The 26,611-nt window shown below is 45.7% G+C and overlaps 1 protein-coding gene across 5 annotated transcripts in view; it reads right to left on the bottom strand.

Annotated features, from left to right (window-relative positions):
• Nucleotides 1-26,611, bottom strand: part of TRABD2A (TraB domain containing 2A) — a 60,234-nt gene that overhangs the window by 11,468 nt on the left and 22,155 nt on the right. For 3 of the 5 annotated variants that reach the window (XM_063648573.1, XM_054475519.2, XM_063648574.1), the window contains exons 3-4: nucleotides 8,493-8,639; nucleotides 5,790-5,964 (exon numbers count right to left, since the gene is read on the bottom strand). In XM_063648573.1, coding sequence (XP_063504643.1) covers nucleotides 5,790-5,964; nucleotides 8,493-8,639 — 322 coding nt within the window. Of the gene's footprint in view, nucleotides 1-3,388; nucleotides 4,880-5,789; nucleotides 5,965-8,492; nucleotides 8,640-26,611 lie in introns of those variants that run through there. The other 2 variants (XM_054475516.2, XM_054475518.2) reach the window with 2 other exon arrangements.

The raw sequence follows: 26,611 nt of genomic DNA, 5'->3' as shown, positions 1-26,611 counted from the left end.
AAGTCACGTCTTTCACCACTGATCCTAGGTTATTCATTTGCAAGTAAGGAACTGGCAATTTAGAACAAGTGATTATAGTTTCCACTTAGCACTTCTGACTTCAATTTTTCTTCTACTGCAAAGGTGATTTCCATTTCTAATCTTCGCATTTTATATCCAGATCCCCATGACAAAAGTCGCTGCTTGATTTTAAAACTCCAGTACTTTCCGTTTTCAGTTATCCTCATTTTGCAATTAAAAGTTTGCTAACCACACAGCTTTTAAGTTTTAAAAGCACACAGTAATGTGTTTGGGAGCAATTTCTATAGTTTCCTCAGCTCAACTTAGCCTTCAGAAGGCACAGAGAGAAAGCAGCTACAGGAATATAACTCTGCCCTAGAAGGAGCCAGTCCTAGATGGGGACTTACAGCCCCTGGGCACTTCGGGCGTCAGGAGTGCCCAGGGGCTGTCAGCCCCAATCTAGCCCTGCATCAGTATGACAAATCGAGCCCTGAGTACTGGGCAAGCTCAGGTGTTGGTGTTGCCTGTTCCACCTGCCTGGCACAAACCCCACCACGAGGGCCCACCCACTGAACTGCTCAGACTAAGCAGTGCCCCAGCCTCCCACCAGCCCAGAACCCAGTTGACCTTTCCCCTCACCCCAGCGCCCCATTACCCCTGCACTGGACATAGCGGAAGCTTTTGGGAGCTCACCTAAGTCTGGCAGGGGTGGAAAGCAAAAGCCCACACTCCAGCACCTGGGCACCTTCCATTCACGCAGACCCGGGGTGGTGCATTGGGACACCACCACTGGCTCTGTTTCCTAACTTTCTCATCTGGGGCCTGCCCCACTGTTATGGTGCCTCAAGAGTGAGGCCCAGGCTAACAGGTTTGTACAGGAAGCCATTCGTCGATACAGTACAAATGTGCACACGGTGCCCAATCCAGACATGAAACACAGGACTTACAGAAGAAGAAAACTACCACATACTCACAGGCACTGCTGAGGGCACAAACTGCAGTTTGTTTGTGGCAGAACTTTTCAATGAACATAATGTGGGAGCCAAACCCCTCATATTTCTATAACAGTTTTATTAATATTTGAATATAATTCACATAACATAAAATTGATCCTTTTAAAGTATGCCAGTCAGTGATTTTTTTTTGTATATTCAGAAAATTGTGCAAGCATGACCATTATCTAATTTTAAAACATTTTCATCATTTTGACCCCAGCCCCTGGCAACCACTAATCTATGAATACGTTCTGTCTCTATAGATTTGCCTGTTCTGGACATTTCATATAAATATAATCATATGATTTTGTGACTGGCTGTTTTCACTTAGCATAATGTTTTCAAAGTTCATCCATGTAGTACCGTATATCAGTACCTCTTTCGTTTTTATGGCCAAATAATATTCCATTGTGTGTATATATCACCTTTTATTTATCCATGTCAGTTGATGGATAGTTGGATTGGTTCCACTTTTTGGCTATTATAAATAATGCCGCCATGAACATCTGTGTACAAATTTTTGTGTGGACATGTGTTTCAATTCTCCTAGGCATATATCCTGAAGTTGAAATGCTGAATCAAATGGTAGCCCCATGTTTAATTTTGAAAAACTGCTAAACAGTTTTCCAAAATGGCTACACCATTTTACATTCCCAGTAGCAATGTATGAGGGTGCCAGTTTCTCCATGTCTTCACCAAAACTTTTTACTATCCATCTTTTTTATTTTAGCCTAGTTGAGTATGAAATGGTATCTTCACTTTAGCACCACAACAATAGGGCTCTAGTAAAATAACAGTGGATTACACGTGAAAGTACAGCAAGACTCAGACTCTATTTAAGAAGGTTCTTAAGAAAGCACAAAGACAAAAAAACTAGAGGAAAAACTAGAGGACACTAGAGGAAACTGAAGCCTCTGGGACCTAGAGTTACAGCAAATATGGCTTAGTCTGTGTTGCTATTACAAAATACCACAGACTGGGTCATTTATAAACAATAGAAATTTATTTCTCACAGTTCTAGAGGCTGGGAAGTCCAAAATCTAGGCATAGGCATTCAGTGCCCAGTGAGAGCCTTTTTTTTTTTTTTTTTAATACAGAGAGTCTTACTCTGTCACACAGGCTGGAGTGGCATGTTCACAGCTCACTTCAGCCTCGACCTCCAGGGCTCAAGTGATCCTCCCACCTCAGCTTCCCAAGTAGCTGGGACTACAGGCACACATCACTATGCCTAGCTAAATTTTTATTTAATTTTTGTAGAGATGAGGTCTCACTGTGTTGACCTGGTCTCAAACTCCTGAGCTCAAGTGATCCTCCTACCGTGGCCTCCCAAGGTGCTGGGATTACAGGCATGCACCACCATGTCCAGCTGAAGGCCTTCTTCCTGAGGCTTTACATGGCAGGAGGGGCTAATGCTAGATCTTCACATGGTGGAAGGCACAAGGGCAAAAAAAGAGCCTACACTACTTTCCTCCAGTCTTTTTAAGAGGCATGAATCCACTCATGAATGTGGAGCTTTCATGTCTTAATCACTTCCCAAAGGCCCCACCTCTTAATACCGTGACAATAATAATTAAGTTTCAACACACAAGTTTTAAGGAATATTCAGACCACAGCAAAACATTAAACAGCCCAACTCTGAGAAAGATTAACATAAACCCTCACACTAAAAACATATTTCCCTCACTTCCCATTGCCAGATACATCATATCCAGCTTTCAATTAAAAATTACAAGTCACGCTGGGAGGCAAGAAAGATTACAATCTGAAGAAACAATGAAAGCATCAGACCCAGACTCAGACATGATAGAGATTCTGGAATTATCAGGGAATATAGTTGAACTGAAGAGCATCATCAATCAAATTGATCTAATTGACATTTAAAGAATACTTCATCCAACAACAGCAGAATACAAATTCTATTCAGCTCACATGCAACAGATTTCTCCTTCGTTTTTGATTTTTGCTGGATGTGGAAATGTTTGTTGACAGTCTTTTATTTCAGCATTTTGAGTATGTCTCCCATAGCCTTCTGGCTTGCATGGCTTCTGATGAGAAATCTGCTGTTAATCCTATGGGGATCCCTTGTCTGCTTTGCTCTCACTGCTTTCAAGATTCTGTGTCTTTGGCTTTTGACAGTTTGGCTATGATATGCCTTGGTGTGAAACTTTTTGATTTTATACAACTTATAGTTCATGGATTGAATGTGCAGAATAATATTTTTCATCAAATTTGAGACATTTTCAAGCAATTTTAAATTCAAATATTCTTTTTATTTCTTTCTTTTTTTCTCTCCTGTCTTCTGGGACTCCCATTAGGTATACACTGGCACACTTGAGGGTGTCTTACAGGTATCTGAAGATCTATTCATTTTTCTTCATTCCTTTTCCTTTCTCTTTCTCATACTGAATCATCTCAATCAACCTATCTTCATGTATGTTGATTCTTCTTCTGCCAGTTCAAATCTACTGTTCAGCCCCTATAGTGAATTTTTCATTTCAGTTCCTACACTTCCAATTCCAGAATTTCCATTTGGTTCTTTTAAAATAATTTTTATATTTTTATTGATATTCTGTATTGGTGAGATATTGTTCTCAAACTTTCCTTTAATTCTTTAGATATGGTTTATTTTAGGGTTTTTTTTTTTGGTGGGGGGAGATGGAGTTTCATTCTTATGGCCCAGGCTGGAGTACAGTGGCATGATCTCAGCTTACTGCAACCTCTGCCTCCCAGGTTCAAGCAATTCTCCTGCTTCAGCCTCCCAAGTAGCTGGGATTACAGGTGTGCGCCACAATGCCTGGCTAAGTTTTGTATTATTAGTAGAGATAGGGTTTTGCCATATTGGTCAGGCTGGTCTTGAACTCCTGACCTCAGGTGACCCACCTGCTTCAGCCTCCCAAAGTGCTGGGATTATAGGCGTGAGCCTCTGCACCCGGCCTCTTTTTGTTTTTTGAACATATTTATAATAACTAGTGTTAAAGTCGTTTTCTAGTAAGTCCAAGATATTAACTTCCTCAAAGACAGCTTCTATTGGTTGCTTGTTTTTCCCTGGGTATGGGCCATACTTTCTAGTTTTGCTCTGTGTCTTATAATTGTTTTTATTGAAAACTAGACATTTAAATAATATACCAACTCTGGAACTCATCTCCTCTCCCCTCTTCCCAGGTGCATTGTTGTTGCTGTTTGTGTAGTGATTTTCTAGGACTAAGTCTGTAAAGTCTGTATTCTTTGTTGTGTGTGATCACTGAAGGATCTGCTCAGTTAGCTTAGTGGCTGGCTAATGACTGAACAGAGATTTCCTTAAATTCCTTGCAAGTTTCCCAACCTTTGCAGAGGGGCTGTGTGAGTTCGGGGGCATGTATTTGATGCTTCAGCAGGCAATTTATGACCTTGCATTAGCTTTCACACTCTGCTTACACAGAGCCTCAAGATCAGCCAGAGGTGAGAGATTAGGACCTTCTCAGGTCTTTCCTGGGCATGTGCACAGCCCTTCTCATGCATGTGGCTTTCTAGGAACATTTTAGAGCTTTTCTAAACTCCCTTTGGGATTTTGCTTTTAAGTTTTTTGGGCAGCCCCTTGTAAGCTTCAATTAATATTGCTATTTCCAGCAACTATGATGTTAAACAGCTGCCACTGATTGTTTTCAACAAACACCCTAAGAATAGGGCTATTCACACAGAGCAAGCTCTGAGTCAGGTCCAAATGAAGACAAGCTTGGGAATGGAAATTTCAGGGAACTATTGGACATGTCAGATAGTGATGATTCTTTAAGGATGGAGCTTTGAAGGAACTTTGAACCCATTCTGTCCCCTCCAGTAACCATTAGGCAAATGGTTTTCACAGCTACTGTAGTTCAAGGCTCCTGATTTTTAAGGCTACTGTGAAGCTGGGAAAAGGGAGATAAAAACAGAACAAGTTAAAATGCCACAAAGCCCACTGCTTCTATCAAAATTCATCCAGTTTTCTTAAATAAACACTTCTAGGATTGTTGCAAGCCTTTAATTAATTTCCAGAGCTGTGGAAAAGTTGATTTTGACCATTTTTTCCAGTGTTCTTATTGATGTTATGGAAGAACAGGCTTTTGGAGGCCCTCACTCCACCATTTCAGAATTGCTTCTCTCCAACCCCCTATCTTACTGGTAAAGAAACTGAGGGACAGGACTTGTTTAAGTTTATGAAGTTAGCAGAAAAATATGAAACAACAAAGCCAAGCCCAGCAAATGAGCTTTCTGCATACTGTCCAGCCTCTGGCATTTCTATCCTGATTTCCTGAGGCTGCAAAGAATTCTGTGTCAGAGTCACTCCGGGGGAGAGAATTTATTTCAATAAGCCCACAAAAGAAAACAATTGTCCTATTCTGTCTCCATGTGTGCTGTTAACAGTCAATAACAGCTGATGTATCAGCCCCAGGCCTTGGATTTGGGAGGCTCATTGTCAGGTAGAAGAGTAAAGACAGACATATTTGTAGTGAAAGTTTACAAAGTGAAAAGTACCAGGAAGAAGTTGGGATTAAGTATGAAATTCAGAGGACAAAAATGTTTTCCCAGCTGGCTCATGTGTGGAGAGAGCTGTGGGTGATGTCACACGCACTAGCTCATCCAGCAACATTTCAACCATGCTGGATGCTCCGTCCCCAGCTGGAGCCACTCTGCAACTGAAATAAGTCAAGGAAGGTGTCACTCCCTTCATCTCGTTTCATGACTAACACAGGCCCTAATCAGGGGCTCACCTCAACATTCCCTTCTTGGGAGAAGCCTCAGATTTCAGAGGCTAATCAGAGGCGACCCACTACTCACCAGCTCCAAAGGCAAAGAAGAAGCCTTTGTCAGGGAACTCCTCCAAAAGGGCCTTCACCCGCTTCCCTATTCTCTCATTCCGCTTGTAGATCAGCTCCCGGCGTAAGTAGCTGTCAATCTCCTGAGCAGTGATGCGCTCCTGAGGCAGTAGTGTGGCATTAATAAAATTGGGGACCTCCACCAAAATAAAGAGAAAAAAAATAAGGGGCAACAGAGTTATTAACAAAGTTACATCATTGGAGCATCAAATCCCCTAACCTAGACGGTCAAGACGTTGTCAAGAGAAGAGTGACGCCATTCTTGGAGTTTCCCGTCTGCTATGTTTCCAACTCTATCACATTCTCGGTAACCAAAGTGAAAAAAAATATTAAGTAAAGTGCACTGAATGAACTCTTATGCTATTTACAACTGCACTTCTGTTTTAGTTAAATGGCTCTGTCTGATGCCGTGTGTTTATTAAAAAAAAAAAAAGGACACTGTCTTTGCACAGCAATCCATAGTTTTAACTTGTGTGATTCACACATGCCTTTCTTATAAAAATAGTCTTATATAGTTACATATTTTAGATTCTATTACCAAAAACATGAAATTTATATAAACACTTAAATGTTTTATAAATCCTCTACTTTACATTTTCATTATTTCTCCACTTCCTATTTCTCTCTCTTGCTTTCCCCAATGTTCTTTGCCCTCCTGGCAAATATTTCACTTGATTCTGGTATACATGTTAGCCAGTTTCAGTATTTTGGCTAATAACAGGATGCAAGTGCGTCAAAATTGTGACAATCAGCATGGTTCTTGCAGCCCAGGAGCTACAGGTAAGGCTGGCACTCTGTGTTTTCTCCCCACCCCCTCAGCTGTCTGGCTTCCCAAACCTCAGCCTCCCACTCCTCCCCCTGGGTGCATGCTCTCTCCTCCACCCAGGGACTTAACAATGTTACCCATTATCTTGGTCAGTATCTACACTGCCTGCTGCTGCTGCTTCCAGTAGCCTCTGAAAAAGCTTTCCAAAGTCCTCAGACTCTGTGACAGCATTAACTTCCATCTATGGATAACAGATCTCCTTTCGCGATGGCCTCGAAATGATATTCTTTCATTTTCAAATCTACAGCCTTCATCTTCTACTCTGTCGTCTATTTTTTTCAATCATGTCATTTATGTAAGATCCCCTGCCCATTTCCCAAAATCTCTTCTCTTCAGCAGAGCCCCCTCTCTACCAGCCTCTCTACAGAGGCAGCGTCAGATACACAGGGTGACTTCCCTCTGACATCCTGCTCTACCTTCTAAATTCCAAACATCACCCAAAGCCTGCACCACTCCCTGCTGGCCAGCCTGGCCCTCACTCACAGTGGCAGCACATTCCTTGACCTCCTGTAGGGGCCCTGTGGGCAGGACAGATATGGGAAAGCCACAGGAGAAAAATGCATAAGGCATCTGTATTATCTGCTCCATCAGCCTCACCATTTGCCCACATAATGACCAAATCCTCCACCCACTTTTCTACTGCTTCAAATGTCAATTTCCCAATTGATATTGACTTTTCTCCCCCTTTCCCTACCCCCAGCAAGAGTGCAGGTAAGATTTATCACCACCAACAACTCTATTTTTCCTTCTTTAATGTGTTTCTTGTTCTCCCTTTCCTCCTGCTTCACTTTGTCTCAATTTGACTTTTTCTTCCTCTAGATTTTTGGGGATGCTCATTACGTCTTTTCAGGCTTCTGTATTAATGAAATGTCACCTTTCTGGGCTGATGCTGCACTCAGCCTGTGCTGTCCTTCTCCCCATTGCTGCTATTCCTCCTTCAGCTCTCATGTTCACACATGTCTCCTTATGGCTGGGTCCCCAGATTTAACATAGACCTGTACAGCATCACCCACACCCACTAGCTCCTGTCTCCCCTCTCCAGTGTCCTCATGCATGTGGACACCAGTCCTGGGTGGGGGAAACAACACGCTCCCCTACCTCAGAAGTTTAGCTGGTGTTTGCTATTTGCATGTAGTCCTAGAGAGGAGGTGAAGGCACCATGGCTTGTCCCATGGGAAGCCTGTTGATAAAAGCATAACAAAGATCCATCCCACTTCCCTCCTGGAAGGAGACCATCATCTTCTGAGGCTGAGCAGCTGCTTCATTCCACTTAATGGCCCACAGGTAAGGTCTGAGCTGGGCAAACACTCAATCCACCAGCTCAGTCACACTCATCCTGCAACACCACAGGATGCAATGATCCACGTCTGCAAATGCTAGCAGCCTTCCCAGCTCTGATGCCCCAACCCTGTAAGCCTTCTGTGAATACACAGTTATATCATGTTCACATGTTCCTAGAGGCCACTGAAGCTGCAGTCAAAGTTCTCCTCCATCATTTTGCAAAAGTGTGACCTAAGTCAGCCAGGAGGCCATCAGACCCAGAACCCTTCCCTTCCTCAAGGCCGGTTCATGTGGCCCGCTGTTAAATCCTTTGAAGCTTCATCCTTTGGCTGGAATCCTGGAATTAACCCTCATCAATGCCCCTCTCTGTTCTTACAAGGATTGTAAAGCTTTCATTCGCTGTAGTGCCTCATTCAATGACATCTAAATCTGCCCACTTTATTTCTAGAGCCCTCATGACCTCAATCCTTTGTACACAGGATGTACGTGTTGCCAGGTAATGTTTTTATTCCTATAATTAAATGTGTGCTGAGCTTGGCAGGGGGAAAGGGCGCTCACCTGGGAGCTGTCATGGCTGAGGATGACGGAGCTGAGGTCCCCGCAGTTATAGTGTTTGATGAGATCCTCCGTCGTGTAGGGGATCTTAAGACTGCCCGCTCGCAGGCTCTCCTGCTGCAGGAGGGTCTGGTTCAAAGCAAAGATGACCTAAAAGAAAGGTCTCTTTTAAGTTCACTAACAAGGCAACTGTTTGCTGCCATCTTATTTCTTTTGTCCATGGCTGGAAATACCTTCACCTCTGTGCTCGTTATGTAAGGACGTGGATAGTGCTACTTAAAAAAGGGAACACAAATCCCTGGACAGCGTCCAAAGAAAAGGAGGAGAACTGTCCTTCCCAAATCAGCCACAATCAGACACACCTAGGGAACTGCCTTATGGAGGACACAGACAACCTGGAACTCTTCCATGAGTGTGACCAAGAGGTGAGGGAACCCAAGAGCTGGCTTGTGAGGAACGACTGAAGAAGCTAGGAGGTGGGGCAGAGAGAGGGCTGGGGACTCACAGACACACCTACCCGTGGGTTCCAATTACATAAAGGATTGGGCAGGAACCAGTGCATTATCCACATCTTTTCTAACCATCAGTGCGGCATTGCCAGCTAATGGCGTCATTAGATCCATGGGATATTAATGGAAGTTAATGTGAAAAAATAGGAAATGAAGGCTAAACAAAATTAAACACCAGCCTGGCCAACATAGTGAAACCATGTCTCTACTAAAAATAAAAAAATTAGCTGGGCATGGTGGCATGTGCCTGTAGTCCCAGCTACTCAGGAGGCTAAGGCTGGACAATCGTTTGAACCCAGGAGGCAGAGGTTGCAGTAAGCCAAGATTGTGCCATTGTACTCCAGGCTGGATGACAGCAAGACTCCGTCTCAAAAAAAAAAAAAAAAAAAAAGAAAATCAAACAGGTTTTAATTTTACAGAACTTCTCAGTCTTTGATATACTAATGTGCGATGTGGCTCACCTTGATGGGGAACAGAGTATGCCAGGTTTCCCAAACATATTTGAGGCATACATCACAAGAGAAAGCTTCGTTGAAACATCTTTTGGGAAAATCCAAATTCAAGATCCTGATGCCAGGAAACCTACCTCTCCAGCTCTGACCCAGCTCTCCAGTGCCCAGGAGAATTCATTTTACAAAGCAGGGAATTCTCCTGGGCACTGGAGAGCTGGGTCAGAGGTGGGGAGGTAGGGTTCCTGGTATCAGGTGGGTAGTGGGGCTGGCCACCCCCTACAAGGCTCCAGACAACACTTATGACCCGTGGAATTTTCTCTCTCACTTTCCCCAGGTACAGATGCAGCTCTATAGCCTCTGACAGCTCCCCTTTCTTGTGCTTCCCCAGTAATCAGCATACAGGATGCTGCCTTTGCTGGAATATCTCCTCACTCTTTGCTGCAATACAGACAGGCTTGGTCCATCTGTGTTGCAGCAAAGACTGACTATGAGGTCTTTAGCAAGATGTTTCAGCTCTCCAGAGACAACGCATTAGAGGTCTCAGGTCAGCAAATGACCCTACCCAGCCCCAACCCCTTTCTCCTTTCACATGTTCTCCTCATTCTGAGTGGCGGGGAGACAAGGCTTCCTGGTTTGCCTCCCGTGGGCCAAGGTGGCACAGGCCCACTGCGTACCCCTTGTCTCAGTCCATTTGTGCTGCTACAGCAAAATGCCTGAAACTAGGTAATTTATAAGGAACAGAAATATATTTCTCACCATTCTGGAGGCTGGGAAGTCCGAGATCAAGGCACTGGCCTTTGGTCTGGTGAGGGCCTTCTTGCTACATCCTCACATGGAAGAAGACAGAAGGGCAAGCTAACTGAACGGCTGCATGACGCCTCTTTTATTAGGGCCTTAATCCCATAAAGGCCTTATAAAGAGGAGTCTGAATCCCATAAAGGCCCTTATAAAGAGGAGCCTTCATGGCTTAATCACCTCCTAAAGGCCTCACCTCTTAATACCATCACACTAGCAACATCTGAATTTTGGAGGGGACACATTCAAACCACAGCATCCCTCCTTCCACATAGTTACCTCCCTCAGTTACTCTAATATTTCCTGTGCCTGTGATGCAACCTTAACCAAAGGAGACAGATCTCTCTGTAAAACCCCTCCATCCTGTCTTCTCTCAATACCTCCTCCTTTTCTCTGGCAGAGGTAACTCCAGTCTCTCTGGAAGGCATCTCCCCAAGGTTCTGCACAATAGCGTCTTCTGTCTTGGTACCCTCTAGACCATACTGTGTTCCCATCCTTCCCACTCCTCTATTGGTGACAAGCCAGAGCAGGTAACAAGCCTGCTTGGTCATGCGGTGATTTGGTTTGGCTGTGTCCCCACCCAAATCTCATCTTGAACTGTAGCTCCTAGAATTCCCACGTGTTGTGAGAGGGACCCAGTGGGAGGTAATTGAATCATGGCGGTGGGTCTTTCCCATGCTGTTCTCGTGATAGTGAATAAGTCTCATGGTTTTATAAAGGGGAGTTCCCCTGCACACGCTCTCTTGCCTTCCACCATGTAAGACACGCCTTTGCTCCTCCTTCACCTTCTTCCATGATTGTGAGGCCTCCCCAGCCATGTGGAACTGTGAGTCCATTAAACCCCTTTCCTTTACAAATTACCCAGTCTTGGGTATGTCTTCATTAGCAGTGTGAGAACAGACTGGTACATGTGGGATCACAGCCTTGCCAGAGAAGCAGATACACCCAGGCGCATGTCTGCAAACTGATCTAAATGAGACAACTCAGCCTTCCACAGGTATAAGCCCCTGCATTCTAAAGCCATACAATTAGGGCCTACCCACAACAACTGGGAATTGCCAACTGACTTCAGATTAGCTGGAGGAACAAACCTTCAAAGGTTTGGGAGGGAAGAGAGAGGGGCATTATGAAACACCTATCAGGTATGCCTGGTCCCAGGCCAAAGTCCCACATATTCTGTCTCCATCTAACTCATCCAAGCCAAATTCTCAAAGTCTGATTGGCTCACAAATACCTGCTGATGAGCTTTGCTATTCTCTTAAAGGCATTGAGCACAAGCCCAGGTTACCTGGTGCTTAAATACCTTCCTCGAAGAGTGTCCATTAATTTTGAAATGTTTTTCTTCCTTAAGGTTTTCTTGGTATTTGGAGAAGATTGAGTTACCCATTGTAACAGACATGTCAGTCTGCAAACTGGGGCAGACTGTGTATGGGCCACATCACAGATTAAATAAGAACTTTAGGCCGGGCACGGTGGCTCACTCCTGTGATCCCAGCACTTTGGGAGGCCAATGCAGGTGGATCCCTTGAGGTCAGGAGTTCAAGACCAGCCTGGCCAAGATGGTAAAACCCTGTCTCTACTAAAAATACAAAAATTAGCCAGGCATGGTGGCAGGTGCCTGTAATCCCAGCTACTTGGGAGGCTGAAGCACGAGAATCGCTTTTAACCTGGGAGGCGAAGGTTGCAGTGAGCTGAGATTGTGCCACTGCACTCCAGCCTGGGCAACAGAGCAAGATTCCTTCTCAAAAAATAAGTAAATAAAATGACTACTGGAGAGTTTTGTGCATTACAATGATTTAAGATATCAGATACTCCCCTACTGAGAATTACACACAATCCCTGGTAGAAGATGGACATTAGGACAGTGACCTGGCTAATGGTGTTCATCAGTGACAGGTATCTGGGCCCGTGGTCCTCAAGGACCAGAAGGCCTGGGAACAGCAAAGTCGGGGGAGATAAGGGGGTGGGAAGAAGGGTAGCAAAATGCCAACTGTGATCCTAAGTTACTCCAGGATTCTGGAAACTGAGTGGTTGATAGACTGAACATCAAGAATGGAAGGGCATAAGGGATGATGAAGGGTATCATGAGAATTCATTCTGTGTCAACTAATCAAGGACAGAATCAAGGCAAGTCACAGTACTAAATGATCCTAAATTGCATTCATTCATCTCTTCTTCTATTCATTAATTCAGTCAATAAATAGTTATTGTATGCCTACTGTTCCAAGCACTGAAGATATAGTCATGAACAAGACAAGATCCTTGCCTTTAATGGAGCTTTCATTTTACCTGAAAAAGGGGGCGTTTTTCAAGAAAAATCTTGAAAAGAAGGGTGGAAAGGAGGTCTGGTGTATCATAGAAGCTTCTGGGAGGAGAATGAAAGGCAGAGGCCCAAAGTTAAACTCTCTGATTTCAGGCTTGCCAGGACAGCACATACACAAGCAAATCAAAACCCTTGATCATCCCAGGGTCATTGCTTTCTATTTTTCCTGGAGGGAAGGGAGGTCACCTCATGTCACCCAGCACTATGATGAGGAGGCCATACTATAAACACTCTTCTTTTAAGGAAGTTTGAACAGTGGGCTGTGCATCAGAATTGGTGCTGAATCTTTCTTTTGTTGCTAAAAACCACAGAAATGTACTTTTTAAATCTCTAGCATGACTTCCAGTAATCACCACACGCCTTTCCTTTCAGAGCTGCTGCAATGATCCGAATAACAACCCAGGGGAAGCATGGCTTTCATGAGTGCTTATTTATACCCCAACTACTTATGAAAGGCCTTAAGCTTCTCACAGATTAAAACCCAGCACAAGATAAGCCATTGACCTAAAAGATCAAGAGATACAGTGCCTCAAGAGACCAGCTAAGTGATGAGGTAGAAGGGGCTGGATTTCCTTGGCTGAGAAGAGCAAGGATCCTGCCCACACTGTGCTCACCGGCAGGTGCCAAACACCAAACACAGTGGTCACTGTATGTCCAAAGAGACGCAGTCAATGAAAGTCAGAGGAAGGCTCCATAATGAGCCTCAAAGACAGCTTGGCCTGGGGTCATCAGACAAGGCAGCCCACCCCAAACCCCTCCTTCGCTGGCTTAGCTGAGATGTGGGGAAGTCTCTGGGGCACTGTTTATGTTAAGCAAGGGAAAACCCTCACTGAAACAGACTCCTTGGAGAAAGACCCAAGATGGATTCCTGAAGAAACAGTCTCTGAGTGGGATCAAAGGGTCCTTACAGGGTTTCCCTGGAGGCAGAATACTCCCCTGATGACTCGAGGTGCCTGTTCGCACACTACCACCACAAACCAGGGAGGCAGGTCACTGCTATCCAGCTGTCCCACTCCAGATGGCAGCCCTTTATCACCTGCGTTGCCCAGACCTAGCAGTCCATGCCTCAGGCTGCCCTGGAGGGAAGCTGGGCAGGGCAGGGCCCTGCTGAAGCTGCCTCCCTTGGAGTGAACTTTTGGTCAGGCCATGGGTAGCCATCTGTGGAGCTAGAGGAGGTAACTCCCTCTCCAGTGAGGAGCCAAGTCCAGGACAGGATGGGGCTCCAAGGGAAATCTCCATGGGCACCACAGGAGCAATGCACAACCCTAAACTCACTCCCATTCAAACAACTGAGGCCCAGATATGGCATCCTCATAAACTACTATGGCATCTCTGAAGGACCCCTCTCTGATAGAACTAATGACTGTCAGTCATCCTTACCTAACTTACTCTCCTTGCTGTGCTTGGAGAAGTCTGAACCAGTCTGACAAATTTGGGGTTTCAGGATGTGGCTTGTGGATAAGAGAATTGCTCACAAACTCCACCAGTTAAGTTGACCCCAGGGCGTCTTCCAGGAGGACCATCCTGAATGGGGCATTGTCACTGATCAAGTCACCTCACATGAATCAGCTGAACACACCTGGGATACAAGGACTTTTGTTCCTGGAGATCCAAAAAGGCCAGGTGCCATGAGCAGCATGCTCAGCCAGGAGCTGGGGACAGTGGCCAGGAGGGGAGAAGGGCAAAGGAGCAGGCACAAGGGTCCTGGATGGATCCACCCAGCCAGTGCTCACTGCCTCCCACTGTGCCTCCCTTTCTCCATTCAAATCCTTCCTTTACAGTTTCTGTTAACGTTTTTCATGTGTTGTGTTAGGCTTCTAGGGCTGCCATAACAAAATACCACAAATTGAGCAGCTTAAACAACAGAATTGTATTGCCTCACCATTCTGGATGCTAGAAGTGTGCAACCAAGGTGTTGACGAGGTCATGCTCCCTCTGAAGAAGTTGGGAAAGGATCTCTTCCGGGCCTCTCTCCTAGCTTCTGGTGGTTCCTTGGCTTGTGACTATATAATTCCGATCTACATAGTGTTCTTCCCACATGTGTATCTATCTCTGTGTCTAAATTTCCCTTTTTTATAAGTACAGTCATTTTTTAGTAGGGCCCACCCTAATGACCTCATCTTAACTTCCTCACCTGCAAAGACCCTGTTTCCAAATATAGTCACAATCTGAGATACTTGGGATTGGGACTACAATGTAAGAATTTGGGGATGAAGACATAATTCAACCCATAACACATGTCGATCTCAGCGTTCCTTTTTTTCTAACAGTATGCATATGGTAAAAATTTTAAACAGTGTAAAGAAATAGATCGCCTTCCAATTCCCATTCCCCAATCACGCTTCCTAAAAGCAACCACTGCCGCCAACACATTGTATCTCTTTCCATGGATGCTGTCTGCACATAAAAATGATAGATGATAGATAGATAGATAGATAGATAGATAGATAGATAGATAGATAGACAGACAGACAGATAGTCTCCACTTTCGTTTTGCTGCTTTGGCCAATAAAACTCAATCAAAGGCTTTAGTCAATAAAAGCCTTTCCATGAACAAATACTGAAAATATATTTTATATATATAATTTATATTTTATATTATATATTTTTATATATTATATATTTTTTATATATATTACTATATAGAGAGAGAGAGAGAGAGAAAGAGATGGAGTCTTGCTCTGTCACCTAGGCTGGAATGCAATGGCATGGTCTCGGCTCACTGCAACCTCTGCCTCCCAGATTCAAGCGATTCTTGTGCCTCAGCCACCCGAGTAGCTGGGATTACAGGCACCCGCCACCACGCCCAGCTATTTTTGTAATTCTGTAGAGACGGAGTTTTGCCATATTAGCCAGGCTGGTCTTGAACTCCTGGCCTCAAGTGATCCACCCACCTCAGCCTCCCAAAGTGCTGGGATTACAGGTGTAAGCCACTGCCTGGTCCTGAAACTATATATTATAATGTAAGATAAAACAAGCAGGAAATAAAAAGCCCAAGTCTGGTGAATAGGTAGCCTTCACTGTTTCTGAAGGAAATGCAGCCCGAGCTATCCTAGCCATAGGATAACATCAATGACTGTGGCAAATCACAGAAATGGAGAAGGAAAATTTCTGACTACGAAAAGGGACAAAATCAAGGTTCCCTGCAGTCTTTTAAGTGAAAAAGTAGTTTAGGTGCAGAAGCCCCTTGCTGCAGACCCCCAGATGTATCCCCTACTGTCCCAACCCAAAGCCGTCCTGGGACCTCTGCTCTGGGCTCAGGCTGCCCCTGGCTGACTCCAAGGAGAAACCCAAGCAGAATTCTACAGCTCAGTATTTCAGACAATCCTGTAAGGATTCAGGGCTCATTTCTCCCAGATCTCAGACCAGCCTCCTCCTCCAGACACCCAGATGATTTGATTTTCCCTGAGACCTTCGAAGCCAGTATTTCCCAAACCACAGATTGCAGCTCATTCTCCACCACTTCATTGTTGACATAAACCTTGGCATGATCTACCCATCTATAAGCTTGCTTATTTCCCTTCATCTTAGGCACCAGCTCACATCGTGCATCCAGGGCTGCTCCATGCTGAGTAATTGCTGCATATAAACCAAGCCAAGCTTGTACACCAGCTCTTTTGTACACCAGCTTGTATACCAGATGGGCATCTTCTGTAATCACAGCTATGCTCTCATGAATCTCCACCTACCTCTACCCCCAGGTGACTGCAATACACAGGCAAGGCTGGGAACCACAGACAGGACTTGTCAGAGTTAGAGCCTCAAGAACCTGAAGAAATGAATACCCGACATGTCCAACTCTTGCAAATAAAAAAACGCGTTAGAGAGGTGCTGGTCTTGCTGCACCGCAATCAATTGCTGGCTCAAGTCGCCAACAAGTACCTGAATGCCAATTCCCTGTACCATAGCTTTTAGAGTCTGACTCACTCTCGCCAGAAGGGATGTGGGCTGTTGAGGTGTTGGCAGAATGGGCCATCATGCTTCTGCCAGTCGTAGTGTTTTCTACGGTTTTTCCATAGAAACATAAGCCTTTCTATGGACTAGCCTAGAAATCATCCTTTAAAACATTATTTCAAAAGAAATTCACATTTTAAGTTTCCAAGTCCAGTTGGTGGAATGTTCCAAGGAGATTTCCTCTCTAATGCCGTCTTGCCAAGCTACTCACACTGATGTACCTCCAATGGGTTCTCTTGAACAAAAAATTGCCAGGTAGCAAATGCCTTCACCTAGGTCCTTGTCACTCACTGTCAATCTTTTAACAGCCCCTGGGGGAAAAGCATGATCCCCTGGGAAAAAAAGGACAAAAGGAAGTGTGGTGGAATATTAGAACTCTGAGCATCCAGGAGAGGGACAGCAAAGTATTCAAAGCTGTTAGCAGAATGGGTTTACAATTATAATAATCATCACAATAATAATAATGGTATTCCTCACCCTTCCTCCACCCCCACAGAGTCCGCCTGTCCTCTGGGAGGTTGAACTGCACTTGGGGAAGAAGATGGTGGTGGTCCTACCCTGACAGGGTAGCTCTTGGGTTGGAGAGGGGGCAAGAACCAATGGGCATGTGACAGCAACCAGTCACAGAGGGCAGTAGAGGATAAATGCAAACACTCAGTAGGAGTTTGGGGTCAAGGTAGAGGCCCCAGAGAGAGATGAGCTGTCTCAGTCACTCCCTTGCCCTAGAACTATAGTTTGCCCCTCCCCTCATCAAAAAACAGGTGGCGCTATGAGCGGTGAATCTATGTTACTGTATTACCAGCTCCCGATGGCCAAGCAGTAGGCATGCTCGACCCCTCCATGGGGGACCTTCAGCAATAATGATCTAAGGGAGGAGAGTGTTTGAGAGCAACATTATCCTGATTAGCAAAAGAGAAGTGATTGATGTGCAGAACTGCATCCAAATGGTAACAGTGGCCATGGCTTCCACCAGCCCCTTCCTCTACCACCTAACATCATGCTGCTGGCCTGACCAGCCACAGGCTGTGAATAGCCTGCTGGATGTGGCCAGGCCATTAGGGGAAGAAGCCAGAGACCTCCAAGATGTTAGCACTAACCAGGCTACTTCCCTAAAAGTCTATAAAGATTTCTGTCCTGGGCTATAAGAAACAGTAGCTATGCTTAAAGCTTGCTACTTGCCATTCTTGCTACCTGCAAAGGTGTCTGCTTCAGATACACAGAAAGGCCTTATTTATTGAGAAAAACTCTTTATCATTGGAGGCCACCAGTGGAGGGTCCCAGCAGAATCCAGGCCATCCCAACTAGGGATACAATGGACGTCTGTATCTGTGGCAGAGGACAAGCACAGCCCAGTCTAAGTCTCTGCAAACACTCGAGGAGATGGGCTCAGGGTCATACACAGCTGTTGTTCTCTGAGGCTCACCTGAAAGAGGCATTGCATTGGGAAGGACCCAGAAAAAATGAGCCACCAGTGGGTAATATCACCTTGGTGAGAGTCTCAGTGCTTTTTTAGAGTGTACCAGAAGGCTGAATTTAAGACCTTAGATGTCAGCTGTTCTAATCTCTTACCCAACGCTTAATCCCCTCTATAGCATCCCAACCATCCAAGCTCTTCTTTTTGAACACTTACCATCTCAAGTCACTCACTTGTAAAATGTCTTGTAAGACATTTTTAATTATTAGAAAGTCCTTTCTTTTTGAGTTCCCTGTCCATGACTGCCGTGTACTCATTTGCATATATCAGTACATTGTGTGTTTGCACACATGCATAATTTGTTAGTAGTAGCTGTCAAAATGGAAAATGTGCATGTCCTACTTCTAGGAATCTCTCCCCCATAGAAATACCAGCACAAGTATGTAATATACACATGTACAACGAGGCTCCCTGGGGAACTGTAATGGTGCTCTGCTGGCACTGGGGCTGTTCAGTCAAAATTGAGATGACCATAAATGGGATTCCTACATCGAATGGAAGATTGGATTTGATGACCTCAAGTGTAATTACACTTATAACCCCTTAATTTGCTCCATCTCAAGAAGCAATGGGAGCAGAGCTCTCTGGTCTCCATTCTGACCTCTCTGCCTTGCTTGATTCTCCTCCCCTTGGCACGGGCTGTGGAGCTCCATAGAGAAGGGGGTTAGGATCAGGTTGGCATCAGGAGGCTCCACGTGGTCCCTGAGATGTCTGAGTCATCTCCCCTGGTTATGTTGTGGGGAGGGACACCAACGTAACCTCCACACACAAACTCTACTCATGGAATGGCCAGTATAGCTACCCCAGCACATACTCTTCTACATTCATAAACCTGTGAAACCTGGCAAAGGACAACAGGGGTGGCAGCACAGGTAGACACAGGCACTGCAGCAGGCTCTCTTAGTGTAGCAGCAACCAAGTCTGCAGACCCAGGACAGACCAATGCAGCAAGGACAGGAGTAGCCACCAAGGGTCCAGGAAGAAGCACAACCAGCATGACCATGCGGTGGGGGATGGTTGCCAGAATGACCATGGGGTTTGGGAAGGGGTTGCCAGAATGACCGCAGAGTTGAGGGAGGATGGCCAAAATGACCATGGGCTGGGGGGAGGGGTGGCCAGAATGACCATGGTGGCGGGAGTTGCTAGCTTGGCTATCAGAAGCAGGGCCAATATGTCCTCAGGGGCTGTTGGCAGGGTGGAGGAGGGTGTTGCAGCTTGTACTTGGAGATGCTTCCAGCACCTCAGTGGGAGCCACCAGGCTTTCCCCAGAGGGCAGCAGGAATGTGACAACTGCAAAGATGACCCATACGCCCAATGTAGGAGCAGCCAAAGGCCCAGTGATGAAACCTTCATCTCCATTGTGCAGAGTGAAAGCTCCCTGAGTGAATTAGATGGAAGCCAGAGCCTCCTGGGCCAATGGCAAGCCCAGAAGGAAATAAGGAAAAAGAAGAATAGATCTCCCAATAGGAGAAGTTTCCATTAGCCCAGGAGGGTAAAGGTCACTGCAGGACACAGAAGACAGGTCAATCTGAAAATCATCTCCCTAACCAGCTACGGAACTACTAGAGAGGGCAAAAGAGTGTTGTGGGTTAAATTTTTCCCCCCATCCAAAAGATATGTTCATCCTAAGCCCCAGGACCTACGAATGTGAACTTATTTGGAAACAAGCCCTTGCAGATATATTTAAGTTAAGATTATTAGGGTGGGTTCTAATCCAATATGACTGTGTCCTTATAAGAAAGGGAAATTTAGATACAGAAAGACAGGCAGCCACAGGGGGAAGACCATGCAGAAACACCCACCGAGAACACCATGTGACGCCAGAGGCAGTGTGTTAGTCCGTTCTCACGCTGCTAATAAAGACATACCCAAGACTGGGTAATTTATAAAGGAGGAAGGTTTAATTGACTCACGGTTTTGAAGGGCTGGGGAGGCCTCAGGAAACTTACAACCATGGCAGAAGAGGAAGCAAACATGTCCTTCGTCACATGGCAGGAGGAAGGAGAAGTGCCGAGCAAAAGGGGGAAAAGCCCCTTATAAAACTATCAGATCTCGTGAGAACTCACTATCAGGAGAACAGCATGGAGGTAACCACCCCCATGATTCAATTACCTCCCACCTGGTCCTGCCCATGACACATGGGGATTATGGAAACTACTGTTCAATATAAGATTTGGGTGGGGACACAGCCAAACCATATCAGGCAGAGACTGGAGTGAGGCTCCTACAAGACAAGAAACACCAAGGATAGGTGTCAACCACCAGAAGCTGGAAGAGTGGATTCTCCTCCAGGTCCTTCAGAGAGAACACTGCCTGGCCAATACCTCAATTTAAGATTTCCAGCCTTGATGGGTGCAGTGGCTCACGCCTGTAATCCCAGCACTTTGGGAGGCCAAGGCACACAGGGTCAGGAGTTCGAGACCAGCCTGGCCAATATGGTGAAACCCCATCTCTACTAAAAATACAAAAATTAGCTAGGCATGGTGGCTCACACTTGTGGTCCCAGCTACTCGGGAGGCTGAGGCAGAAGAATCCCTTGAACCCAGGAGGCAGAGGTTGCAGTGAGCAGAGACGGCCCCACTGCACTCCAGCCTGGGCACAGAGCAAGATTCCATCTGAAAAAATATTTCTTTATTTATATTTCATATATTATATATAAATATATATTATTTATATTTGAAAAAATAAAAATAATACAATTTTTAAAAACAAAAATACAGTATAACAACTATTTACATTGCATTTACATTGTATTATGTATCGTAAGTAACACAGAGATGACAAAGTATTTGGGAGGGTGTGCGTAGGTTATATCCAAATGCAACTTGCCACTTTATAGCAGGAACTTGAGCATCCTTGAATTTTGGTATCCAAGTAGGTCTTGGAACCAATCCACCATGGATACTGAGGGACAACTGTACAGGCTAGGTACAAGTAAGCCCAACCACTTACAGTGGTAGGAGCAAAAGCAACAGCAAACTTACCAAAACATTATGCACTGGGCACTTTACAAAGGTTCTCTGTTTATTCTTCACTACAAACTGACAATGTTTGTTTCATCATACCCCTTTTACAAAGAAGAAAACAGACTCAGAAATGTTCAATATCTCACCCAAGGTCACAATACTAGGAAATGGGGGAGCTAGGATTCAAACCCAGATCCATGGTCTCCAAAGTTCATACTCTTTCCGCTGAGAGACTGCACAGAAGAACAGGGCAATAGGCAGCAAGACTGGCCTTGGTGCCTCCCGGGCCTCTAAAGCCAATCTCTCCTCAGGCAAGACCTGCCTGACTGCCCAGACCCATGCAACTCTAAGGCAAGGAGAGGCAATACACCTACTTCTCCTGAATGCCCTTTCCTGGTTATGACAGCATCACCAGGTAAGATGCACAGACAGCCTCAAATTCACCCTTCCTGTCCTGTTAACTAATGCCCCTTGCCCCCCAGAGATCATGGTGTCAGGTCAACTTCCACCTCTGGGAAAAACTCCACAAAATCATCCTCTGATTACGGACCTTTCTCTCCTACTGGGTGTACCAAAGGTGTCAAATCACTGTGCCCTTCTTCTACCAACCCCTACCCAAACCACAGCCTCTGAAGGGACAGCCCTATGTAGGACATGATTCCATGTGCCCCCTCCCTCCCCAAGCCATGCCAGTTACACCTGAGTGGACACCTGACTCGATGATACGGCACTGGCTGAATCATCAGCTTTACATTCAAAGAGTACATCTACCCCACCGAATGGACTTTAAAATTGTCCACAAGCAGAAAATACTCATCTTTATAGGCCAAATACCAATTGCCTCATTTCAAATCTCTTTTAATTTGCATTTGTTTAGATTTCAAGAAGGGCAAGAGACAAGAGACCACAAGAAAATAACTATTGGAAATATTACAACTAAGATAAAACACCCCTGATATGGCATTTCCTACGGTGCAAAAACTAAAGGGACTTAATTTTCCCCTTGGAAAACACAGTAAGTAAGATACACACATTGCTACTTTCACATTAGTGCTTGCTGTACATTATACTCCCTTTTTAAAAAAAAAAAAAAATGATTATCTGTCTAACCATAATCATGGCTTATCATCAGCTGAATCCCCTTCTCCCTCCCTCCAATGACACATACTCACCCCACCTGCACTGCCTTCCGAAAGTTGCGCTCACTGGAGAATACTTTACAGGCTTATCACCAGACAGTTTACTTCAGGGTTCAAATTCCACCCTTCCTTGCCCCTAGCCCCCACATCCCCCTTTCCACTCTCCCCTTGCCTCCCCACAGCCCTTCTTCTCTCTCCCTTTCCTTCTGGGCTGTGGAAAGAATCGATTAAGCTCCTGTCCACATTTGCAGCAGGCCTTTTTCTCTTTCCTGAGACTTCTTCAGCTGTGGGGAGACCCAGGTCCCAGTTGGGGCATTGTTGCGTTAGCCCAGGGGTTGAGGGGGTGGGTGAGGGGGTTCGAGTCCGGCAGATGTCTTTTTTGTCAAAAACAAAGACCCCCCAGCGAGCCTCTCCTCTTTCCAGCACTTTCATCCCCCTCAGATCAAAGGCCTGCTCTGCATATGAAAGGCACCGCCCATTACGCGGCTCACAGTGGCCCGCACCACCCCACTAGCCTCCCCACACTCAAACAAAGGGCCTCGCATCTGTTCAAGCGCAGGCCTCACCTTCTGGAGCATGGGGTTGTCATGTCTTCTTTTTATCTTAGTTCACTTTTGAGAGCCATTCAGCCCCTTGAAGTATAGTTTGGAAGAGTAGGGGAAGGGTCTCCCTTGCCCTCAGACCATTCACCCAGATAATTTTTTAAGACACCTTGAGGGTGTCTGGTCCTTGCCTCCCCACCTCACCTAGGTCTCCAGGCAGTGGGGAGGTCCTTCTCAGGCTCATTTTCCACCTTTGCAGCCACTCTTCCAAATACCTCCTCCCTTACCTGAAAAGGGACTATTCCCTTGAAAGAGTCTAGACTGGCCCCTCAAACCAAGACGGTGATGAAAGTCCTGCTCCTTCTTGTCATGTGAATGGATGCTGCCAGACTCGGGGGCTAAAGCTTCCACACACTTCTTTGGATGTCTAGGTCTGCTTTTTGGCAAAGGCAGCAGGGAAGCACTTCTCAAAACTTGAACCTGAGTTCTCAACAAAAGGACTCAAGCATAAGGACGAGACAAACTGATCTTCAGTGACATTTTAATCTGAAGAAGTGCCATGTTGTCAATGATGATGGTTCCTGAACACCAGGAGGGCACACAGCCTGGAAGAATGCACACAGCCAACTGGACCTTCCCTCTCTTTTCTTCCCGCTGCCTCCTGGACACCACCCAAGCCTTCTGCTCACTTTGGTCACATCTCCTGACCATTTTTTCTCCTTTTCAATCAGTTCAGCTCCAGCCCTGACTTCCAAGGGCTAAATGAGCACATCCATCTTCTCCTGTTACACACTAAATTGTGTCCCCGCCAAAGGTCATGTTGAAGTTCTAACCCCCCATGTCACCATATTTGGAGAAAGGGCCTTTAAGAAGGTAATTAAAGTTGAATGAGGTCATAAGGGCAGGTCCCTGACCCAACAGGACTGTGACCTTGCAAAAAGAGGGAGAGTCACCAGAGCTGTCTATCCTGAGCTCACACAGAGAAAAGGCCATGTGAGGTCACAGCAAGAAGATACCGTCTGCAAGCCGAGGAGAGAGGATTCGCCCTGGTCTTGAACTTGGAGCCTCCAGAACTGTGAGACATAAGTTTCTGTTGTTGAAGCCATCCAGGCTGTGATATTCTGTTACAGCAGCCCAAGCAGGCTAATACACTTCCTTCCCCCAAATCTCACGCAATGCTGGGGCAACAATAAGAATAAATACTAATTTCTCCATCTCCAAGGCCTAATAAATGTCCAGCCTCTACCAAGCACTTCCTGACTGTCTCAGAAGGTCTCCATTCTTGTAACTTTGACTGCTTGGTAGGTAAGTTTCCTTTACATTTTATAAAGTTGTGACAAGACAACCCAGCTTCAAGACTATGTCAACAAACTATGAAGAATCATATGAAGAACCAAATCAAAAGCACAATAAAGCTAATAACCCACCCTTAACCGCATATGAACTTGTGCCTGGGGCCAGTTAGGCATGAGTGCTAAGCAGTTTATCTGAATGATTATCAACTATATCAGTTCCACAGAATCCCTGGCATTTCTCTTAATTTTCTGCAATATCCATGATCAGCATCCATGTCAGGTTTTCCCTTGTCCAACAAACTACATGACAATCACTATCCAGTCCACACATAAAGCAACTCAATAAAAGTCAAATGTCTCACTCCCCAGCTGTCTCGGTTCCCAGACTCCCTATGTCTTCCTTCTGACGGCCCGGGGTCCCAGCAAAGAGGCAACCTCCAACACCACTGCCGGGTAGATGGGTGTCTCCCCCTACCCAGCCACACTCAGCGGTCAAATGCCTTGTCCTGCAGCACTGCTGTGTGCTGTCCCTCCCTCCACTTTATTTTCTATTTTGTTAGAGACAGAGTCTTGCTCTGTCACCCAGGCCGGAATGCAATGGCACAATCATAGCTTATTGTAGCCTCAAACTTGTGGGCCCAAGTGATCTTCCTGCCTTAGCCTCCTGAGTAGCTAGGACTACAGGCGCTCACCACCATGCCCAGCTACTGTTTCACTTTTTGTAGAGACAGGGTCTTGTTATGTTACCCAGGCTGGTCTTGAACTCCCAGCCGGCCTCAAGCAATCCTCCTGCCTCAGCCTCCCAAAGTGCTAGGACTAAAGGCTTGAGTCACCATGTCCAGCCTCTCCCTCCCCACTAAAAACAGCTTCTGTATAGCCCTTCTGTGCATAGAACACACCTGGGTTTCCCAGCCCCACACCCTAGCTTCCTCCAACATCATCTCCCACCAGACCCCTACACAAATGCTCATATAGCCAACCCAGCCTGCCACCCTGTGGCCAGCACAGCACAAATTTTCCCAGATTTGCCTGCGCTTTTGGCCCATTCACAATAGCTCTCTGTTTTTCCTACCTGACTAAATGCTAGCCTTCCCTTGAAAATCCAGCTCAAATTCCAGTATGTTCATTAATCTGGATAACATTTAGAAAATAAAGTTTGTATACGTTTTCCTCATCAATCACATTCTTAGGCAGTTATTCTACCATGACAGCCCCAGAGAAGGAGGAAGGGAGAAAAACTGGGTTCATGAGGATAGGCTGTGCCCAAAATCCACCCGACCGCAGGGATGTCTGTCACTTCTGCTCCCAGCAACCAAGGGCCTCGGGGCAGCCTTCATTTTCAGGCTCTTCAATCAATATGAGGCTCCCTGAAGTTCAGGACTGGTTTGGAGAGAAGCTATAAAGCTGCACCACACATGGTTCCATAGTGTAACAGTTATCATGTCTGCTTTACACACTGAAGGTCCTGGGTTCAAACTCCCTTGGAACCATGGGGTGGTTGACTCCCATTTGGCCGTGCACAGTGGTCCACACCTGTAACCCCCATGCTTTGGGAGGTGGAGGTGGGAGGATCTTTAGAGGCCAGGAGTTTGAGGCCAGCCAAGCAACATAGCATCTCTACAGAAATAAAAATTTTTTTAAAAACCTGCATCACAGATTCAAAAACTACCCCTCGCAAGGGAAGGAAGGTCTCTGCCCTCACAGCCCATGAGCCGCACACCCACTACTGCCCTCGGGATGTGTTTAACTTTCACTTTTTTATTGTTTGGAAGTTACTCCCCAGGAAAATGGCACACTAACTTCATTGTGTAAGCAGCATCTCTGCCCTGGTGGCAGGAAGGAAATGATCCTGGGAAGATCAACAGAAGAGAAAAAGTCAGGGTAAAGATGGAAACAGCCAGCAAAGAGTAAATGCTGTAGTTTGGTCTTTTAATACAGTATGGCCGGATTGAGCTATCAGAAAACTACCTCCCTCCAATTGCACCCAGCAATTAGTAAACACCTACATGTGCAAGGCACTATGCTAGACCCATACCAAAAAAAAGTGGGGGTAAATCAAGATCCTTGCTCTCTAGAAGTTTATGTGCCAGGCCAGGAGACAAAATAAACATCTGGAAAGTTAATCACCAACAAAAGAATTAAATAACCATAAGCCTGATAATTCTACAGCCACCACATGGAAGCAAATGAACAACTTCTCAGTGGTGGTATGGACAGCAGACGCTATGAGTTCGGGAGAAAAGAGGGTCTTCTGAGCCCTGCAACTTGAGGTAACGCACTGTGGCAATACAAGAACAGGACTGGAGCAGGGACCAAGAATAGGACCCAGTGGTTCTCCAACTTGCATATGCATCAGAAACACCCAGAGGGCTGGTTAGATCAAAGATGGCTGGCCCCACTCCCAGAGTTTCCAGTTCAGGAGGTCTGGGATGGGGGTTCCAAATTTTGCATTACGAATAAGTTCCAGATGATGCTGATGCTGCCAGTCCAGGGACACACTTTGAGAACCACTGGTTTAGCCTGAACATTCTACATCACAGGTAGGAAACTGGCAGTCCAAATGGCCTATCTGGCTCATGGCTCGGTCTCGTTTATTTTTTGGAGAGATGGGGGGGGTCTCACTATGTTGTCCAGGCTGGTCTCGAACTCCTGGGCTCAAGTGACCTTTGCTAT

Source organism: Pongo pygmaeus, chromosome 12, assembly GCF_028885625.2.
Source record: "Pongo pygmaeus isolate AG05252 chromosome 12, NHGRI_mPonPyg2-v2.0_pri, whole genome shotgun sequence".
Lineage (NCBI taxonomy): Eukaryota > Metazoa > Chordata > Mammalia > Primates > Hominidae > Pongo > Pongo pygmaeus.
Note: the sequence above shows the minus strand (reverse complement) of the source record. Positions and strands in the feature narration are given on the sequence as shown.